Source organism: Lipophrys pholis (genome assembly GCF_963383615.2).
Source record: "Lipophrys pholis genome assembly, chromosome: 11".
Lineage (NCBI taxonomy): Eukaryota > Metazoa > Chordata > Actinopteri > Blenniiformes > Blenniidae > Lipophrys > Lipophrys pholis.
Window position 1 is genome coordinate 9,820,261 of NC_137631.1, and position 18,672 is coordinate 9,838,932.

Sequence of the window (18,672 nt, forward strand, 5' to 3'; positions counted from 1 at the left end):
ACCCCCATCAGCACCCCAATGTGTCTACACCTCCATGTCCGAGAAATAGGATCCCAAGGGGACTAGTAAAGTATGAACAGTTAGTTTATGAGAGTGATGGCAGCTTTCTAATTGATGAGGTCAGGGGAACTTCAGCATTACTCATTTCAGAATAGTATGATCAGGTACTTGTGTACAAATTAGATAAAAAACACAGTAGACAGGTAATTAAGATAGCAAATCTTTAAAGTTCCACATGCTTGATTTACTGGTTGAAAATTGCCAAATTGCATGCCCACCCAAACCCCTCCCAGTATTTTACATAACCTGGAACCCAACATCCCATATTCATGAAGGCAAATGTTTTATGATAAAACCAGATGAGCTGCTTCTCACTGATTGAACACGTTATGCTAAGCTTCACTAACTGTCTGCAAAGTTTTCTGAGCTCCTCCTAGATCTCCAGTTGTACCTGTATAAATGTAAACTAATCTTGTTTTATTTAGACGTTCAACAGACGACTTATTTTGCCGGGCAACATTTCACATGCACACCTGACAATTAAATGAAGCCGTTAACAACTCTGTTGTTTGGACTTTTCAGACAAACAGCGATCCAGAGCTGCACGCTTGTCAGTGCCTCTTTCCACATGTGACAGTTGATTTGTTGCACAAACACACAGACATGAATATTCATGAGCGTCAACTGTTGAGTGTTTAGTTGCATGAGAGCAGACTCATGCAGGGGTAGGTGGGTACAGGAATAAGTCGTGCAGACCACTGAGAGGAGAGCCAAGTTGAGACAAATCAGTTACAGATGTACGAATTACAATCCGTCCAGGGGAACATTTCATGTGCAAGTGATTTGCTTACTTGATTCCACCTTTTGACAGAAGTCTAGCTTGCACAGAGGGGGCCTGTATTCAGCAATGATGTTTAAGGAACTATTTCCATGTCACAACTTGGTCCCAACAGACAATTCTGTCTGAAATTAAAGTGCCAGTATGATGGATGTATTCATCTGAGGAGACTTTTTTTTTTCTTCTTTCATTTGGATCATTTCAGCATTAGAGCTGGAATTATTCATGCCAACAGCATTCCTCTAATCTATACAAATCATCTGTGCAGTGACGGATGTGACAGCTGTTGTGCAGAGCTCTCAGGAAAGTGTCTGGGCTTAGTGTGCATGTCTCAGACCTACATTTTTGCACGAATTAAAAGCATTTAGAGTATCAAGTTTTAAACTGTGGAAAGGCAGAGCTTTGCCAGTCTTGCTGGATTCAGGCCAGTTCAAACAGGGCCAGATCACCTCTGACAAATCAGTGAGCTTTCAGGTCATTCAGTCTAGTCGGTCCACTTTGAACCAGCTCGAGGTCCAACTTCAGAAATACAGTACTGATCGGCTTTTGTCACCCCTGTTGAGAGAAGAAGAGCCGTGCGGGGAGTGATGGACGGCAGTTTGTCTTATCTACTGCTGGAAGATTTAGATCAACAAAAACTGTGACAACCTCACCTTCACAGAACTGGAAAACAGATTTTTCACTGTTATATATTCAGAAACTTTCAAATGATGCTGGTTGAGCTCATAATAACGAAACAAGTGATAACATAGTGAATGCTGGAAGTGTTCAAGATATAACTTATACTGTCATGCTATTATCCCAAATCATTTTATTTTGTATTGTTTGTAGCTTGTCATTATCAATAAAACTGTATAATATTTTTGATTACAATATCTTAAAATGACAAAATGTGTGATTGACTAAAACAAATCAGTAGCTTTGTCCTTCACTAATTTTTTTGTATGTTGCTGGTGAAAGCCCAGAGTGTCCTGCATCTGCTCCTCTCCTGAGGCTCTCTGGCACCCCCCAGGGGGGGGGAGACCCACCCCTCGTTCTTAAAACCACTGTTTTAAATCATCACATGCGTAGTTCTCCAGATCTCTTCATTCAATATGAATCCTAACAAGGATGTGTCCGCAAAACTAATAGTTCCATTTGTCTGTAGGTGCTCTTCAATAAACTTCTCAGAAGTAAATAAAAACCAATCTTTTTTCTGGACTCTGCAGATAATATTATATCTTATATATATATTATATAGATATCTCTTAGAAAATCTCACCACGTTAAGTTAAAAAAGCACAGCGGATGTAATAAATCACTTTCCTGTTTACTGGGAAGGTGAAGTATTCAATAACGTGCACCTTCTCCTGGAAACCTCTAGAATAGCGTAGTCTCTTTCAGCCCATTGTGTTTGTAAGCCTGGATGACTGTATATGGCGTTGGCCATAGTGAAAACTAAACAGCTCCCTGCTTGTATCCCATTATGATCTGCTGTTGGTGGGCTGCTCTCGAGATGAAAAGCTATAGAAACTAAACTAAAGAGATGAAGTATGATGGTAGGAAGAGATAACCTATCAGCTATAACTGCATCACATAAGAGAAAGGACAAATAAATCACACACATTTGTGAATAAAAACACAATTGAGTGTGATACTGTGTTTACTTTCAGTGCTGGTTGTTATGTTGTCACAGGAGGAGAAAGACAATGAGCCCAAACTTCTCCACTGGGATCACTTTTCTTTCAGCATGTCCTCAAATGTCAAAGCAATGTGTGGTCAGGAGTTCAGGAGTCTCTTCAGTCCACGTCAAGGTTGAAATGAAGATCTTTTCCTTTACCAGTTTCTTTATAACCATTTCCAGCATGAAAATCTGAATTTAAGATGAGCTCTTGCTTCCTGTTTGACACAGAGTTTTGTGATCGATGGATCACACAGAAACTGAGCTCAGATTTTCCCGATAACTATTTCATACTGTGACCCAGCTTCTGAAATGGAGACGTGACATGGTGTGAGGGTTGCACAATTGCCTCGAGTCTCTGTCCCGCATGCATGTTGTTTTTTTGTCGTTGTTGTTTTGCCATTTCGCTTTTTCTTTCTTTTTCTTTTTTTATTATTTTGTTTTGAGATGCTTGTTTTAGGACCCTTTAACAAATTAGATGTTCCATCTTAAGGGGTTGTTAGTACAAGCAGGCTAATTGTATACCACACAGAGTAAATGTGTCTGTGTACTCTGGCTGCGCTGCTTCACTCTTACAATACACTCTTTCCTCTCTTAAAATACTAAACACTGTTTTACTGTTTTTCTCAGTCATCTTGAAATAGGTCTGCTTTTCCAAAGAGAACTTCTGAACCTTTACAGTTGGCTTTTCCTTTTTGTGATTATTTACCACCGACTCCACCATATCATGCCACGTGACAAGCTTCATTTGGTGTCTTTGATAAGGACAAAATCAGAAACCTAGCACTGTAAATAAAACAGTACAATAGATGTAGTCTGGGTTTCTGATTTCATTTGAAAAATAATAATAATTTAAGCCACATATTGACTCATTCATTTCCTCTCACTGTGCTCTCACTACTCACAAAAGGCAGCTTGGAATCGATGCGCTAAACATATATTTGGAGGTTGGCCCTCGCAGAAATAGCATTATAGAGAAACACGCTGCTGTACTGTACAAGGAACTAATTTTGAATTTAATAATGCTGTTTCACCTATAATTGAAGTTTCAGTGAGCTCATTGTTCTTTATTTTTGTCATTCATGAAAACAGTTACAGAGCTGCTGTCCCTGTGGTCCCATTAACTTCAGCACTGAGAGTCAATATACTTACTGAAGAAGAGTCTCATTAATGTTGAACTCTGTTCTCCTGACAAGAAAGATGTTTCACTCATGGTAACATCAACACAAATCTGCGTCAAAGCCTGTGACGTGTTCCCGCTTTTAAATAAACATGTATAGACGTGTCTGCTTATGCCTGTATTTTAGTTAATATCAGTTGTTTTGCTGCTGCTTCTGATCCTTGTTATTTGATCATCAAACTGTTTATTGAGGCAAAGGTTCAGATTACTGTCTTCTTCCAGCTCACTGAACTCCTAAATTAAATGGAAAGTTACTGTGTCATACGGCTGTAAAACCACACATATGTCTCAGCTAAATAAAAGGTTTTTTTTTTTTACCATCATTTTAATGCTTTTTATATCAAAATATTTAGTCATTGGCAAAAAATTTTGATATGTGAGATTTGAGATGTGTTTGACAGTTCTTATATTTTATGTACTTTGCAACCGTCACACCTGTTGCACATTCAATTTATCACCATTATGTTTATATCATATTTAGTTCTTCCTTTAAAACCAACTAAATTGCTAAGTGAATAGTTTTATAGTCTATAGGCATTCAGGGAAAAGACAAATCACACTCTGAATACAGCTCTGTGCTCTTTTATTGAGACTTCCTAATTCAGATTGACGATCATAAGTATAGTACTTACTTGTTCAAGTAATTAGTAACTAGTAGGTTTTTATTTTGAATAACGTCTAGAGCTGCACAGTATATCCCAAATTCATTGATAGCATTTTATCAGCATACAAACAATTGTGTACATTGCAAACAACTGAATGAACAGTGATCAGTTATGTTTACATTCACTCTGCATACATGGCCTGGAAAATCAAAATTAATTTTAATTAAGGCAGGAATGCAACGTTATTGGCAAATAATGCCCAAATTTAGTTGGATTAACAGATTAAAACATCTAAAATTCTTGTCAGTCATAGTTTCTCCATACCAGGTGGTTAATGTGCAGAAGTCAGATGCACACAAATGAACAAATAAAGACCAAAAGCACCACAAGCAACAAACTGCAGATACACATGTTTATAGTGAATCATATTGTTATACCAATACTTCACGTCATCCATATAGCATCAATATCACACTGCCATATAACTGAGTAAATACTAACAATACTTAGCTGAATTAATGATGGACTAATTATTGTAATCAATTGTGAACTTTCAGTAACGACACAGAAAACAGGATCGAAACATCAACACATTCTGCATTACTTCATGTTATAAAGGATTGCTTTATCAATTACTTCTTTCTTCTGTAAATGTAATCATGCTGCAATAGACTCTGCAGCATAAATTACACACATGTTTTGTTAATCACAATTAATACATCGCGTTTTCCCCCGAGAGGCAAACAGTTGGGATGTTTATACATTCACGGGGCATGTGGATTGTAAAAAAAGTCACAAAAGAAACTCTTTGCATGTATTTGTGTCTGGTTTATTGAACCAAAATGCCACATGAATGGAATGCCACAGTCCTCCAGTCCAATTTCACAGTCCCTCTGTACGCAGGCTTTAATTCACTGTATGTGTTGGCTGGCGTTACTGACAGACTTTCAGACATAGGTGAGGTGGTGAAAAAAGAGGGTGATGGCTGCTGCTTATCGTGCAGCTGGTACTGGAAGTGTTTCCTGTCGTTGAAAGCTTCAATCGGCTGCAGTTTGAAGTTTCGGCTCAAAGCTGAAGGTGTGAACATAAAGTGACCAACAACTCGTAGGGCCCCGGAATGAAGGATCTGTCTCAAGCCAAAGACATCAATTTGATGTCCCAACTCGGGAGATCTAGGTTATGAGCTCTCAACTTTGTGCATCTGATTTCTTGCTCTGTGTCAGCCAGAGGGAATTGGGAAGCAAGGGAATTGACACATGCTGTTTTGATAAGAGAAACTGCATCGGTAAACAACCCAATACCTCTCCAGTCAAGAATACAGATTCTCTGTTGGAGGTTCTAGACTTTGAATCTATTACCTTAGATGCACCCTGGATTCTATGTCATTTATTTTGGCAATGCCATAAAGCCTCATGAATTTAAATGTTTTCTTCATACTGTTTAATGTCATTAGTTCCACTCAACCTGAACACTGAACAAGATTAAAGAGAGTCGAGGGTTCACCTGTTTTTATGATGAATGAGGGATGGTTCAGGGGGGTTATGTCAGTCCAAAATCTACAATTCCAAGAAAGCTTGGATTGCTCAGTGATTTAATAAATATCAAGTTGTAATGACTTACAGCAGTGAGCCCTGTAAAAAAAAAAAAAAAAAGGTCATGCCATGCCACTCTTTATTGTTGCTCTTTTTATTTAAATATATTTTGATTGTAAACGGAAACGTTGCAGGTTGAAAAGAAACAGGAGGAAGTGGGCAGCCACATTAAGGTACTTTGTGGAGCTGATGGGGGACAAGAGTTTTGCTCACGGAGCTACAGTGGTAACCTGTTTCCCTGTGGGATTCCAACTTGCAATTTTCCAATCACAAGTACTTCTTTAGCTTTTGGGGGAGCAATGCCCACCAAAGGTCCTCCCATACTGGGAGTTGAACCCAGGCCACCTGGGTGAAAACCAGGAATCCTAACCACTAGACCATATGGGACTTCAGTCAAATACAATGTTTGTAATTTTTTTTTAAGTAGTAGAGTTGCATTAAAAAAACATTTTATGTGGAAATGTGACTCTTGCTTTACTCAAACTGGCTCCGAAATGATGTGTTAATAATGTGCACTGAGTGACACTGATACTGTGGTGCCTGTGTTTGTGTGTGTTAAAATGATGGTCTGTTTAAGTCAATCAGTCATCAATAAAGTTTGGAATCCTTTAACCTCTTGTGCTCAATTGCCACCAGTGATGCAGAACGTGGCATAGCGTCTGTTATGAGAAAAGGATTGTTAAAACAATAATGAGATGAAGCCGCAGCAAAAGGACTGTGGCTCGTTTGGTAGAGCAGGTCATCTGTCAATGGGAATGTTGCTGGTTGGATTCGCGAGCTGTCGATCCATCTTTGAGCAAGGCACTGACCTTCAATCTGCTCTATATCCCAAAACTACCAACATTAAGGAGCACATATTCCTTTAGAGGTGAGCTTTGGGGTTTGATGTTGGCTAATGCTCACCACCTGTTTACTAAAAACAAATGGTTTGAGGTAATGAATAACAAGCTCTTGCAAACTACTGGAATACAGTAACTGCACTAGATGCTTCTTTGTCATTGTGATGGTGCTTCAACTGGTTGATTTGTGTTCCCAAATGGTTGATATTTGAATAGTGGTGTTGTGGTTGTGGAAGCCTTTCTGTGTGGAGTTGCATCTTGTCCTTGTGAGTGTTTGGTTTTTCTGCGTGCACTCGAATGGTAAATGGTACATGGGTTTCACTTGTATATCCCCCAAAGCACTTTACAACGTCTATTACATTCACCCGTTCACACACTAATGGAGGCAGCTACCATGCAAGGTGGTCAAAATCTTTATCAAATGAAAATGGTCACATCTGACAAAAGCTGTTACTCAGAGTAAAGGGAGACATCAGGGAGGGAGAAGTGAGACAGGGCAGAGAGCAGGAGTCATGAGGAGGAGGAGGAGGAGGAGGAGGAGGAGGAGGAGGAGGAGGAGGAGGAGAAGGAGAAGGAGGAGGAGGAGGAGGTGGAGGAGGAGGAGGGGGGAGTCCAAGAAAGAAAAAGAGGGGAGCATAAGAGGCAGGCTTTGCCTTTTCTGGTAGTTAAAGTCGCTGAAAGTACAGGCAGGAATTCTTTGAGCTGCAGAAGGGCCGAGATATAAACCAGACTGTCGAAGCTGATATATGACCAGAGAGGAGACGTTGTTGCCCATGGACTAAACTGTAGTTACTGCTAAGGTACTGTAAACAAGCAAAAACCATAGCCTTTTATTTCCCTTGTGTAAGTCATTGAGCTGTTCTGTGTGGCCCCCTGTACTTTAACATGTCTGTCAGGATGAGGGTGTGTGAAACTCACAAAGCTGTGAATTAACCACAATGATTACGTGACTCTGTCTTTCAGCGAGACGTTGAGGAGAATCTTTCGGACGCCATGGATGATGAATTTGACCACCGCATGGAGCTGAGGAGGCAGAGGAGAGAGCAGATGCGTCTCGAGGCTGAAAAGTAAGTAATCTCTGCAGTGATGCATGTAAACTCTCATACAAAGGAGCACAGGCAAAGGAGTTGATTTAATCATTCAAACAGCCCAGGGTGTGCTGAACCACATCATCTTCAAGCGTGGAGTCGTGGTTAACACTTTAGCCTCACAGTGAGAAGAACCCCAGTTTGAGTCAGAGCTTGGGAGTGTGTGTGGAGTTTGCATGTTGTCCTTGAGCCTGTGCAGGTTTTCTTCAGGAAGGTTGGCTTCCTATTACAATCTAAAAACATGTTTATGTTTGTTTGTTTATTTGTCTGTCTGTGTTTGCCCTGTGAGGGAGATGAAACCTGTTCAGGGACCAGTTACATCAGCTGAGAATCAGCTCCGGCTCCTAGTGACCATGAGATGGAAAAAGCAAATAGGAGATGGATGATAATCATGCATCTGTTTTGTGAGCATTGTGGGCTTCAGCAATGAGAAGGATAGTCAGAAAGTCTGAGGAGGAGTTCAGGTTGGCAGTGGAGATTATTTCTTTAAAAAAAACAAAACTGATGTCAGCAGGGAGTCACATTCTTCCACTTAAACTGCAGCGTCTTCAACAGCCTCGTCCCACATTTAGTCCGGCAGACTTCATCAAAGCAACAGGAACTTGGACAGCCGTCCGGTGACGACAGCTTCATGATGTTCGCTCATTAGGGAATCAGTCGACTGCGCTGCAGTGTGGATTTATCTCCCTGTCGTCTCCCTCCTTCTTTCTTATGTGCTCTGGAAAAGAAGTGTTGAAGTTGACCCTTGTATAGTGTAAAAAAGCTTAAATCCATGAGACTATTAGGTAGAATCAAATGATTTACAGTGAAAGAATAGAAACTGCACACTGGGATGTTTCTTACAGTCCTGGTGTGACTCCCAGAGATCATTTTAACATTGTTGATAGTCATGAACTCCGCGCAGTGCTACTTTCAGGTCTTAAAGTGTGAATCTATATTTTACACTAAACATGTTAATCATAGTAACAACATCAATAGGCACTTAATAATAATCTAATTATAATATGATCACATCACAATGTTATGAACAGTCTTGGGAATAGCGCACTAAGACTTCTGATAATTAATAACACAATTACAATGTTTGAAGTTCAGTGAGTTCCTCATATTGTTAAAAGCAGATGTTGAGCTTCTGTCTCTTGTTTTCCTTTTTCCTGCGCTCATTATAGCATCGGAATTAGCCAGAACATTTTGACGTAAGGTTAGTGTTTTTCAAAGCTCCAGATTAATAGAGGAGCCGTCTCTCATCATGAATGATGTCCTACTATAAGTCACATTAACATTAACCCGTGTCCACAGTAGCTGTGTGGCATTTGAAGGCCTAAATGACAGATTCTACTGCTGTCAGCATGTTTGTAGTTTATCTCATCTCTTCTGTGCTTCTTCTTGTTGCTTTATGTGTATGAGCCGGGTTTCTTTTAAGAACAGGATTATACCGAGTTCTGCATGACTGCTAACATGTACAGCGGCAGAGTCACGTGCAGAGAACCACTCGCTGTTGAAACCAAAGACGTTAAATAATAATTTTCTACTTCCAACTAACTGATCTGAAGTCAATCTCTTCAGTCTGACCCACTCACTGACGTTAACTAAGCCAGATTCCATATTATTATTAACAGACTACAATAACACTACAACAGTTTTCTTCAAAGTAACTAGTGGCTTCTTATTTTTTGTTATTCAGTAAGCACTAACTCTGATCACTAATTTTCAGCAGTGATAGTGAATTGAAACGATCTGTGTTAGAGGAAAGCTGCACTTACTGGCCACTAGGGATTTTTTCCTCATTCATGTTATCAAAATAATCTGTCACTCAATGTCAATCTGTTGACGTCTGTAATAAGAAATCAAGACACAGCAAAGAACATGCTTTATGAAGAGGAGCGGAAATCTTAAGAGAAGAGGAATGGACTCAATCACAAATTGTTAATGTTGAAATTTAAACACCTGAGCTTTTATAGTCTCCGCTGAAAATAAGATTTACTCCAAACTAAGAAGAATGTGGAAATGGAGTCGAACTAAAGGTAGAGTCAAGATAAACCAAGTCATTTGCACAGCTGTGGACACTTGTATTTTCCCTGTACAGTTTCCTCAGTTCTTCCTATCAGATGTGCTATCAGAGCCACAGAGGAATAAGTGTCCCTGGCTTTTTTCTCACAGTCCTGCTGCCAGCCCGGCCCATCTGTCCCAGGCCTCCCAGCCTGCTTTGCCTTTTCTGTCTCGGCCTCTCTGCCCTCCAGCCTCTTGTCCTCTCTCTAAATGCTGCAGAGTCACTGGAATGTTTTCTCTGTCATATTTATTTCAGCACATGATGGCCGGCTCTTTAAGCTTTGGACTGACAGTTTGAGTGGAGTTTTTACTCTCTATTTCTACATCTCCCTTCTCTTGGCCCACCAGCTCTCATACCCCCCCCCCCCCCCCCCCCCCCCCCCTTCATTTGATCCCCGCCATTTGGCAAAGGCTTTGGCTGTGGATTTAATGGATTTCCACCTCATTCAGGTCTTTGCTTGTGTTTTAAAGACAGAAGGGACTCTCGTGTTTGCCAGCCACCTCTTCCTCTCACAACATCTGTGAATCATTGTTTTTTGGACTCAGGAAGAGCAGAGTGGAATAATAACCATGAGCTATCAATGGACCGTTTCAAACTCTCTCCCTGCCTCATAAAGCCTGGTAATGCTTGGAAAGATACCGGCAGGCACTCTCTAAAGCCTCTGACTGTGGAGGTGCTTTGCAGCTGGATGAAGGTCAATGACAGGATGTAAGCGAGAGACAGATTATTGAGAATGTGATTCCATAAACTCCGTTTCAATCATAGCAAGGTGTAGTGAGTCACACCTTACAGTAAAGAACAGCTTTGAGACAAAACCAGGGGACTGATTCACAGGTGAAGAAATGGCACAGAATTTAATCACCCTGTATTGGCAGTTTTTATAGAAATATGTATGTGTGTGTATATTTGTAGTAATATCAAACTGAATATTGAAAACCTTTTATGTCCTTCCTGTGACTGACTTCTGATCTGCAATACCACCGCAGACCAACAGGGGCCTCTTCCTCCAATGTAGTTTTCCACTACAAAAATACAGGAAGAGACTCTTCACTTTAAGACAATTTACTATAAATTGTGAATTTCTTATAATCTTTCATCAGTGGTACATTACCCGATACATTCGATAACATACTGAAAAATACATACAAAGAGTTTATAAGGTGCTTGTGAAATGCATGTTTTACTAACACAGCACAATTCTCTGGAGAGATTTAAATGTATAATGGGAAAGAGTTGAATTTGCTCCCTGAAGAAGGACCCTCGATCAGCAACAAACATGTACACTAACATCCATTTTCAAGAGATGATTGAGTTTTAGTAATGTTCTGTGTAATGTCGGCGTGATTTGGAACACACGTTTTTATTTTCATTTTAACAATCACTGCGCTTGAACGCTGTTTCAGGGTTGGCTGTACCAATGATGATGAGGAGGAGGAAGCTCGAGAGCAAAGGAGGCGTGCAAGGGAGGAAAGGAAGAAGATGAGAGACACAGAGGAGTCTGGGACTGCTGATGTCATCAGTACCAACAGGTGAAATGTGCACAGATTTCCGAGTGGAACAGAATCTTTAGAAGAGTAAGAAAATATTCTGATATGAATGAAGCAAAGACAAAAAGAATTTTAGTTTTTCTTTAAACACCTGAAGCAGAAAATTCAACTCTCAATGGGTTTATGGAGCAGGAAGGAGACGTTGCCCAGTGAGAGGCATAAAGTTACTGTATATACCTGGTTCAGCTGTTTACTGTAATTTACTAAGAACTGAAAGTGAGCCATGTTTGCGGCTGCTGTTATATTAGGAACAGTATTTCTGGGGATTCAATCCAGTTGAGACAATAAAAACAACAAGAACAAAAAAAAACAGTACACATAAGGAGATATGATTAATCAAAAACAATACCCTGCACACTTCTGTTTCCCCATTATGCAGTATTGTTCCCACAACGCATTATGAAATTGATCTTCGCTGCATAGTAATTGAAGTTACTACATCAGACGACCAGCAAAAATACATCAAATAAATATATATAGGGTTAAAGTCAAAGTCGGTCTGTCACTGTTCACGCATTGAGAATGAAAGTCATGAGTTACCTTTTCACTGTAAAGTAACTTAAATACTATTTTTAGTATATTCAATATTTTATTATCTTTAATCATATTTGAACCCCTTAAATATTTTATACTTGCTATTTGCAGTTTTAAGTGTTTTTATCACATTTCAAAAGAAATGTTTCAATGAGTCAAAAAATGATCTAAATGAAGTCGGGATGTGATTATGTGGCCTTGATTTGATTTGAGATGTTAGGCCTCTCCGCTCCTCTCATGTTTTTCCAGTGTGACGGAGGCTGAATCCTCCCCGGCCAGTGCCGGGGGAGCAGAGGATGACCTGGTGCTGCTGGATCGCCTGGCGAAGAGGGAGGAGCGCCGGCAGCAGAGAATGAAGGAGGCCGTGGAGAGGCAGAAGGAGTTTGACCCCACGATCGGCACCACCAACGGCATGGACAGCCCACCGGAGGAAGCGTCTGCTGACAGCAGCATGCAGGAACACACTGAAGACGAGGAGGAGAAGAAGGAGGAGAAACCTGAGCAGGAGGAGGCGGCAGACACTAACTCCTGGAGCAAAGACGAAGAAGACAAGGAGGATCAGAAGGTTACGTTTCCATGACTGGAGCTCAATGTGTTCGACTTGAGAAGGCAGGAAATAAATATTCTTCATCTCTGCAGGAGGAGATCGAGGAGAACGCTGCAGCCACAGAGGAGGAGGAGGCTGAGCCGCCCAGTGTAGGAGATGAAGGAGCTGAAGAGGAAAAGGAGGAAGACGTTGCACCTGATGTTGACAATGAGGAAGAAGAAAGAAAGAGGAAAGAAGAAGAAGAGAGGCAACAAAAAGAAGCAGAGGAAAAGCAGAGGATAGAGGAGGAAGAGCAGAGGCAGAAAAGAGAAAAGGAGGAGAATCTCAGAAAGGAGGAGGAAGAAAGGCAGCTCAGAGAGGAGAAGGAAAGAGAAAAGAGTGAGGAAGAAGAGAAACACCAAAAGGAGACTGAGGAGCATCTCAAAAAGGAGGAAGAGGAACAGCTACAAAGGGAACAGGAGGAGAACCAGAGGAAAGAAGAGGAGGAGAGGCAGACGAAAGAGGAGGAGGAGAGGCGGAAGAGAGAGGAAGAGGAGAGGCAAAAGAAAGAGGAGGAGGAGAGGCAGAAAAAAGAGGAGGAGAGGCAGAAGAAAGTGGAAGAGGAGAGGCAAAAGAAAGAGGAGGAGGAGAGGCAGAAAAAGCAGATGGAGTTGAGGAAGAAAGAGGAGGAAGATAAGCGGAGGAAAGAGTTGGAGGAGAAGAAGAAAAAGGAGGAGGAGGAGAAGCAAAAGAAGAAGGAGATGGAGAGGAAGAAAGAGGAGGAGAAGAAGAAAGAGGAGGAAAAGCGAAAAATGGAGGCAGAGGAGAAGAAGAAGAAAGAGGAAGAGGAGAAACGCAAGAAAAGAGAGATGGAGGAGAAGAAGAAGAAAGAAGAGGTACTGATGTGTTTAGTGGAAGTCTCAGTAATGACGTCCTCATTTGTAAAGTGACAGAATTCAGTCTCAGCGATTTATCTCGTCTGTGTTCTTCAGGCTCGTATTTGAGGTTCTGTGATGTTTTGCGTCGTGGCGGCAGGTCACAGTGTTTTCACGGTGTTTTCCCTCCACATGTATAACAGAGGGGCTGGTTTCAGGGGCGTGTTTTACATTTTACTGCCAGGCGTTTCACTCCATCATTGCGCCTCATCTTTTCCATCATCGCTCTGTTTCTACCAAACACAGTTTTTCTTTCATTCATCTTTTTCATCTCTCCACTTCCTCTTTCTGTGTCAAGGAGGAGAAGTTGAAGAGATCTGGGTTTAAAGAGAAGGTAAAGTAAAACTTGTCGCCATCCAAGGAGCCATAACATTATGACCACTGAAGGGGCGACATGAATAACTCTCTTGCTCTATCATGGCTGGATCCTGTACCTGGTTGGAGATTATCAAGCAGAAAATAAACATTTTCTCCCAAATTTGATGTGTTAGAAGCTGAAAAATCTGATGACTAAATGATTTGGTGAGTTTTTACTTAAAGGTTCAGCTGCCAGGATCTTATTGACAGATAACGCAGCGCATCTTCATAGGTCCCTTGGGTCAAGTGGTCGTAATGTTCTGGATGAGCATTGCATCTTGAGTTCTTTTCTGACATGGATGATAGAAGTGAAACTTGCTTTTCTTCCCTTTTTGAAAGAATGAACCACCCAAGCAGCCTGGGGGTCTTGCTGAAAATAGATTTAAGAAAGCAGAAAAGACATCAAGGTAAATCAGTCTTATATAACTGTGACTTCAAATGTACAGTATTTGCATTCATTTTGCATTTCAGTGCGACAGTTCAAATCAACTCAGTTCAGATGCTTTGATTTACTTCATTTCAATAATTTCTAATGACATTAACGCATTTTCTCAAACCGACATTGTCACAAGGAGTACAAATTTAAACAAAGTGAATGTCCATTCATTCCTGTTTAACATTTTAAGTTGAGGTTACAGGTTACAGGTTACAGGTTACAGGTAGCTGCACTGTGGTTGTCCTTCACCAGTCACAGGCTAAGAGGGACAGATTATCGACAGGCCATCTCAGTCACTGATTAGCCTAAACTAACGCGCGTCTTTGAATTGAAGGACGAAGCCAGAGTACTGAGGGGATACCTTCAAGACTCTATGATTATTTTGATTAATCCGCATAATGGCATGAAATCCTGAAAACTACGATTGGCCTTCCACACCCGAAAATAAATTGGGGAGGCCGAATAATGTCTTAACGCTTTTTTGGTGGAGTGGGGGCGTCACACCTTCCTGTCATACTGAGGTCCTGTTTGTTTTATTTTAGCCACTTTAACTCAAACTTATATTGTACGAGGTCAATTCCAGAAAGATCCCTGTGTAGTCAGTCTAATTCGACCTGATAATTGATGAAGTGTGTGTTTGTGATCAGAGACAACGCTCCGTCGAGCAAGGCGGACGACGTGGAGCGGCAGGAGGCCGAGAGAAAGCTGAAGGAGCTGAAGAAACGACGGAACGACGCGGAGAGCGAGGAGTTCGAGAAGATGAAGCAGAAGCAGCAGGACGCAGAGGCTGAGCTGGAGGAGCTGAAGAAGAAGAGGGAGGAGAGGAGGAAGATCCTGGAGGAAGAGGAGAGGCAGAAGAAACAGGAGCTGGAGGACAAGAAAGCCAAGGAGCAGGTGGGAATGGATTTCACATGAACAATGAAGTCTCTGTGTTACCTCTTAAAAAACAGATTGCTTTGGTTTTATTCCGTTCTGCACCATTTACCACCCTTTAAACAACAAAATGTTTTCTTACAACAGGAGGAGCGAAAGAGGATGAAGGAGGAGATAGAAAAGAGGAGGGCGGAGGCAGCAGAGAAGAAGAAACAGATGGGGGAAGAGTCTCCAAAACCTGCATTTGCAATTGGTGCCAAAGGCTCATCTAAGGTGAGTCTTCATCAGATCAGACAGCACAGATAACGGCTCTGCAGAGGGGCCATCAAACTTCGACATCCTGAAAACTATTCCAGGAGTATTAATTGATTCAGAATCAGAATTGTTTTTTTTTTTTTTTGTTTTAGTTATGTTCAGCATACGAGGAATTTGTTTTGGGGTTATTGGGTAGCAATAGCAACAGTGTGCTGGGCAGATAAACTACAACTTTCATTTGTGAAAGTTGTAGTTTATGTAACTTTTTAAAGCTTATGCATATGAACCAAATTACATTACATTGCGTCTTTTCTTCACGAGAGTCAGCTGTGAAGAATAACACTGCGCTGAAGCAACTTAGCACTGTCAAATATAAAGCTGCAAACAGCTGCTGTTAAAGCATATCTTAGCAGCGAGCCTCTGAAAATGCGTCAAAATCCACCTGCTAATACCCACAGATGTCTTATAAAGCCGGTCAGTTCATCCTCTCTAGTCTCATCACCTCGATGTGATAAGACCAGCAGCTGAGAAGCCATCATAATACTATATAGATATAAAGAGGTCATCCTCCACATCACCACACTACTGCACTGACATTATATACAAAGTTGACACCTTGTGGTAATTCGTGAGTTTGTAGGGGAACTTTTGTACTTTTCAATCTCTATGCAAAGCTGAGCTCACAATTTGCTGGCTGTAGCGTCACACTGACACTACAGTGGTATCAGACTTTCTATGTAACTCTCAGTAGAAAGTGAAGCAACACTTGTTATTGGCACCTTGATAAGTTTATATTTATTAACTCCCTCTATAGTTAGGTGGTCATCACTTGTTGCCTCAATTTTAATTAAATGGAAACAATGTATGCTTCTGCTGGTGTATTTTTGGAGGAATGTTCAAAGTTGTATATCTTTTCATTGATTTGGAAGAGCCGTGTGTGTGTGTGTGTGTGTGTGTGTGTGTGTGTGTGTGTGTGTGTGTGTGTGTGTGTGTGTGTGTGTGTGTGTGTGTGTGTGTGTGTGTGTGTGTGTGTGTGTGTGTGTGTGTGTGTGTGTGTGTGTGAGATCTTGCCAGGAGTGGTGTGGTTCGTCTCTGCTGGGTTTTCCCACTGTGCTGGTCGAGCTGTGCTGGCCCACAATGGAAAGTGTTTATGCTTTTCTATAACAGACTGGTTTCTAACTCTAAACTGATTTTTACAGATCGGGGAAAAGGCAGAATTCCTGAACAAATCAGCCCAGAAAAAGTGAGTCAAACAACATTTCACCCATGTCATATTAAAATACTGGGGGTGCTCGTGGGTCTTACTAACTCCTGTGTTGATCCAAACAGCACCGGAGCGAGAGTGTCACACACCCCGATAGTCTCCAGGATTGGCAACAGAATGGAACAGTACAATTCTGCCATCCAGGTGATAAACAATGCTCTCCTTTCAGGAGATAGAAGAAACAGTGTGCAGGAAAATTACATCTGCAACAGTTGGGAAAGGAACTATTTAAATAACTATTTCTAAACTATTCTATTGTATTGCATTATTTGTCTACATGTTGATGTTTTCTCTGCTGCAACAAGTCTAGTTAGGAAGCTTCATCCTAAAGCAAATATCAGGGGCGGAGGGATGATTTATGTGGACAGGAAAGAAGAAAAGCCACAGTTCTTAACACAACCCTCAGTGGACCAAGTGAATCATCTGTACATTATCAGCATGATCTGTTTTCCCTTTGAAAATCAGCATTATATTCCTACAATCTATGCAAATTATTTCAATTGATGTTAAACATGACAATAAATGTAAACTTTTCAGCTTTGCCTATTTGCTTAAATCTGCCTAATAACTCTCCATCTTCGATCAGATTATTGTCCAAGTATAAGCGGTTGAATCCATCCTTTTTTTTTTTCTCAAAAGGTAAACAAAGATTTAAAATCCCCCAAGTCTTCAGTGTCAGATATCCCCACTGGAGGCACGAAGAGCATCAAGAGCATGTGGGAGAAAGGCAACGTCAGCAACACCTCTGACAGTCCGGCTCCTGCTACCAAGGTGAAGGAGGAGCAGAGAGAACAAGCAAGTCTGAGGAGAAGTAATTGAGTCGTGAGGTGGATTGATTTTTGGGGGTTTTTCTGGTTGTTGTCTCCAGGATGTGGCTGGTATTAAAGGAGGCGTGGCCGGGCGTTGGGCAGCAAAGCCTGCAGAGCCAGAGAAGGCCCCTGCCCCTGCCCCTGCCCCTGCAGCAGCAGCAGCCTCGCCAGCAACTAAACCAGCAGCAGCAAAGCCAACAGTAAGGCCCGATAAACCCCTGTCTTCATCACCTTCCACACCCTATTGTAAACGAGACACCAGAGTTACCTGCGAGGTAATCCCTTGATATTCTGTGAATGCTAATGGACTCATTAGCACATGAGCATGTCAGTCTTCTGTTGGCTGCAGCCTTCAGACCTGAGCTCCAACACTGGACACTGCTGCTGTCTGGAGTCCAGTGACACCACGTGGACACGTCACTTCACAGCTTCTGCTAAAGCTTCCTTCATGTGATAGATTTTATTATGTAAAAGATCCATACCAAATCCTATTTCCAACGATTGCAAACAAACAATCTCACTGCAAAGCACAGAGCAGCTTTTATATGTGAGCTGGTTGAAGGCCAACATGACCCCCCCCACCCCTTTACATCCATCACTGTGGTATTTCACCATAGTATTATTCATGGACATTCACAGAATTCACTGTGTTATTGTTTTATTATACTTCAAACTACTGTATATCTTGTTGATTGGATTTTTGTCAAATGTAAAAGGTCAAATGACATCATATCAGTTTCATATAGAAGTAATTCTATTTTAAGTAACAACACAACAGTCATTGAGTCAGAATCTCATTAAAGGTCAGTTTTTTAGGGGGGGGGGGGGGGGGGTTGGGGTTTCCACTCCATACAGCACTAACATTTAATTTTGTATATTGTTGAACACTGTGTCCTTCCTGTGCAGCTGCTGATCCTTCAGCTCGTCTGGAGACGTTACAACTTGTCCTCACGCCAGAGCTTTTCCTGATGACGTGTGACACTGTTCTCAAGCAAAATTTATGAGAGAGATATCTTTAGTGTCAAAGCACCGTGGCCCAAGAAACGGCTGTAAACATGCCGTTACTTCTGCGGTAACACTTCCCCCTGATGGGACGAAGCTGAGCTGCAGCTCAGCTCAGGACTGACTTGAGTGTAACTTCGGGATTTCCTTTTACGTGTTGTTTAATCAGTTCTGCCTCTCTGTCCTCTCATTTCACTGTTGTCCTCAGTTATCTGCACTTAAACCTTTCCCGCTGCTCACTTCCTTCTCTTCAACCTGGTAAAGGTACAACTTGCATATATT

General features: G+C 41.4%; 1 protein-coding gene across 5 annotated transcripts in view; it reads left to right on the plus strand.

Annotated features, from left to right (window-relative positions):
• The window catches only part of cald1b (caldesmon 1b), a 28,622-nt gene that overhangs the window by 4,309 nt on the left and 5,641 nt on the right, over positions 1–18,672 (plus strand). For 4 of the 5 annotated variants that reach the window (XR_013935796.1, XR_013935797.1, XM_080475349.1 and 1 more), the window contains exons 1-13: positions 7,320–7,514; positions 7,678–7,781; positions 11,256–11,381; positions 12,183–12,498; positions 12,573–13,355; positions 13,693–13,728; positions 14,091–14,158; positions 14,835–15,081; positions 15,208–15,333; positions 16,515–16,558; positions 16,645–16,723; positions 17,219–17,350; positions 17,448–17,588. Coding sequence is in view for 3 of the 5 variants with exons in the window: in XM_080475349.1 (XP_080331475.1) it covers positions 7,708–7,781; positions 11,256–11,381; positions 12,183–12,498; positions 12,573–13,355; positions 13,693–13,728; positions 14,091–14,158; positions 14,835–15,081; positions 15,208–15,333; positions 16,515–16,558; positions 16,645–16,723; positions 17,219–17,350; positions 17,448–17,588 (2,172 nt within the window). In the remaining 2 variants the exon portion in view is untranslated. Of the gene's footprint in view, positions 1–7,319; positions 7,515–7,677; positions 7,782–11,255; positions 11,382–12,182; positions 12,499–12,572; positions 13,356–13,692; positions 13,729–14,090; positions 14,159–14,834; positions 15,082–15,207; positions 15,334–16,514; positions 16,559–16,644; positions 16,724–17,218; positions 17,351–17,447; positions 17,589–18,672 lie in introns of those variants that run through there. The other variant, XM_080475350.1, reaches the window with a different exon arrangement.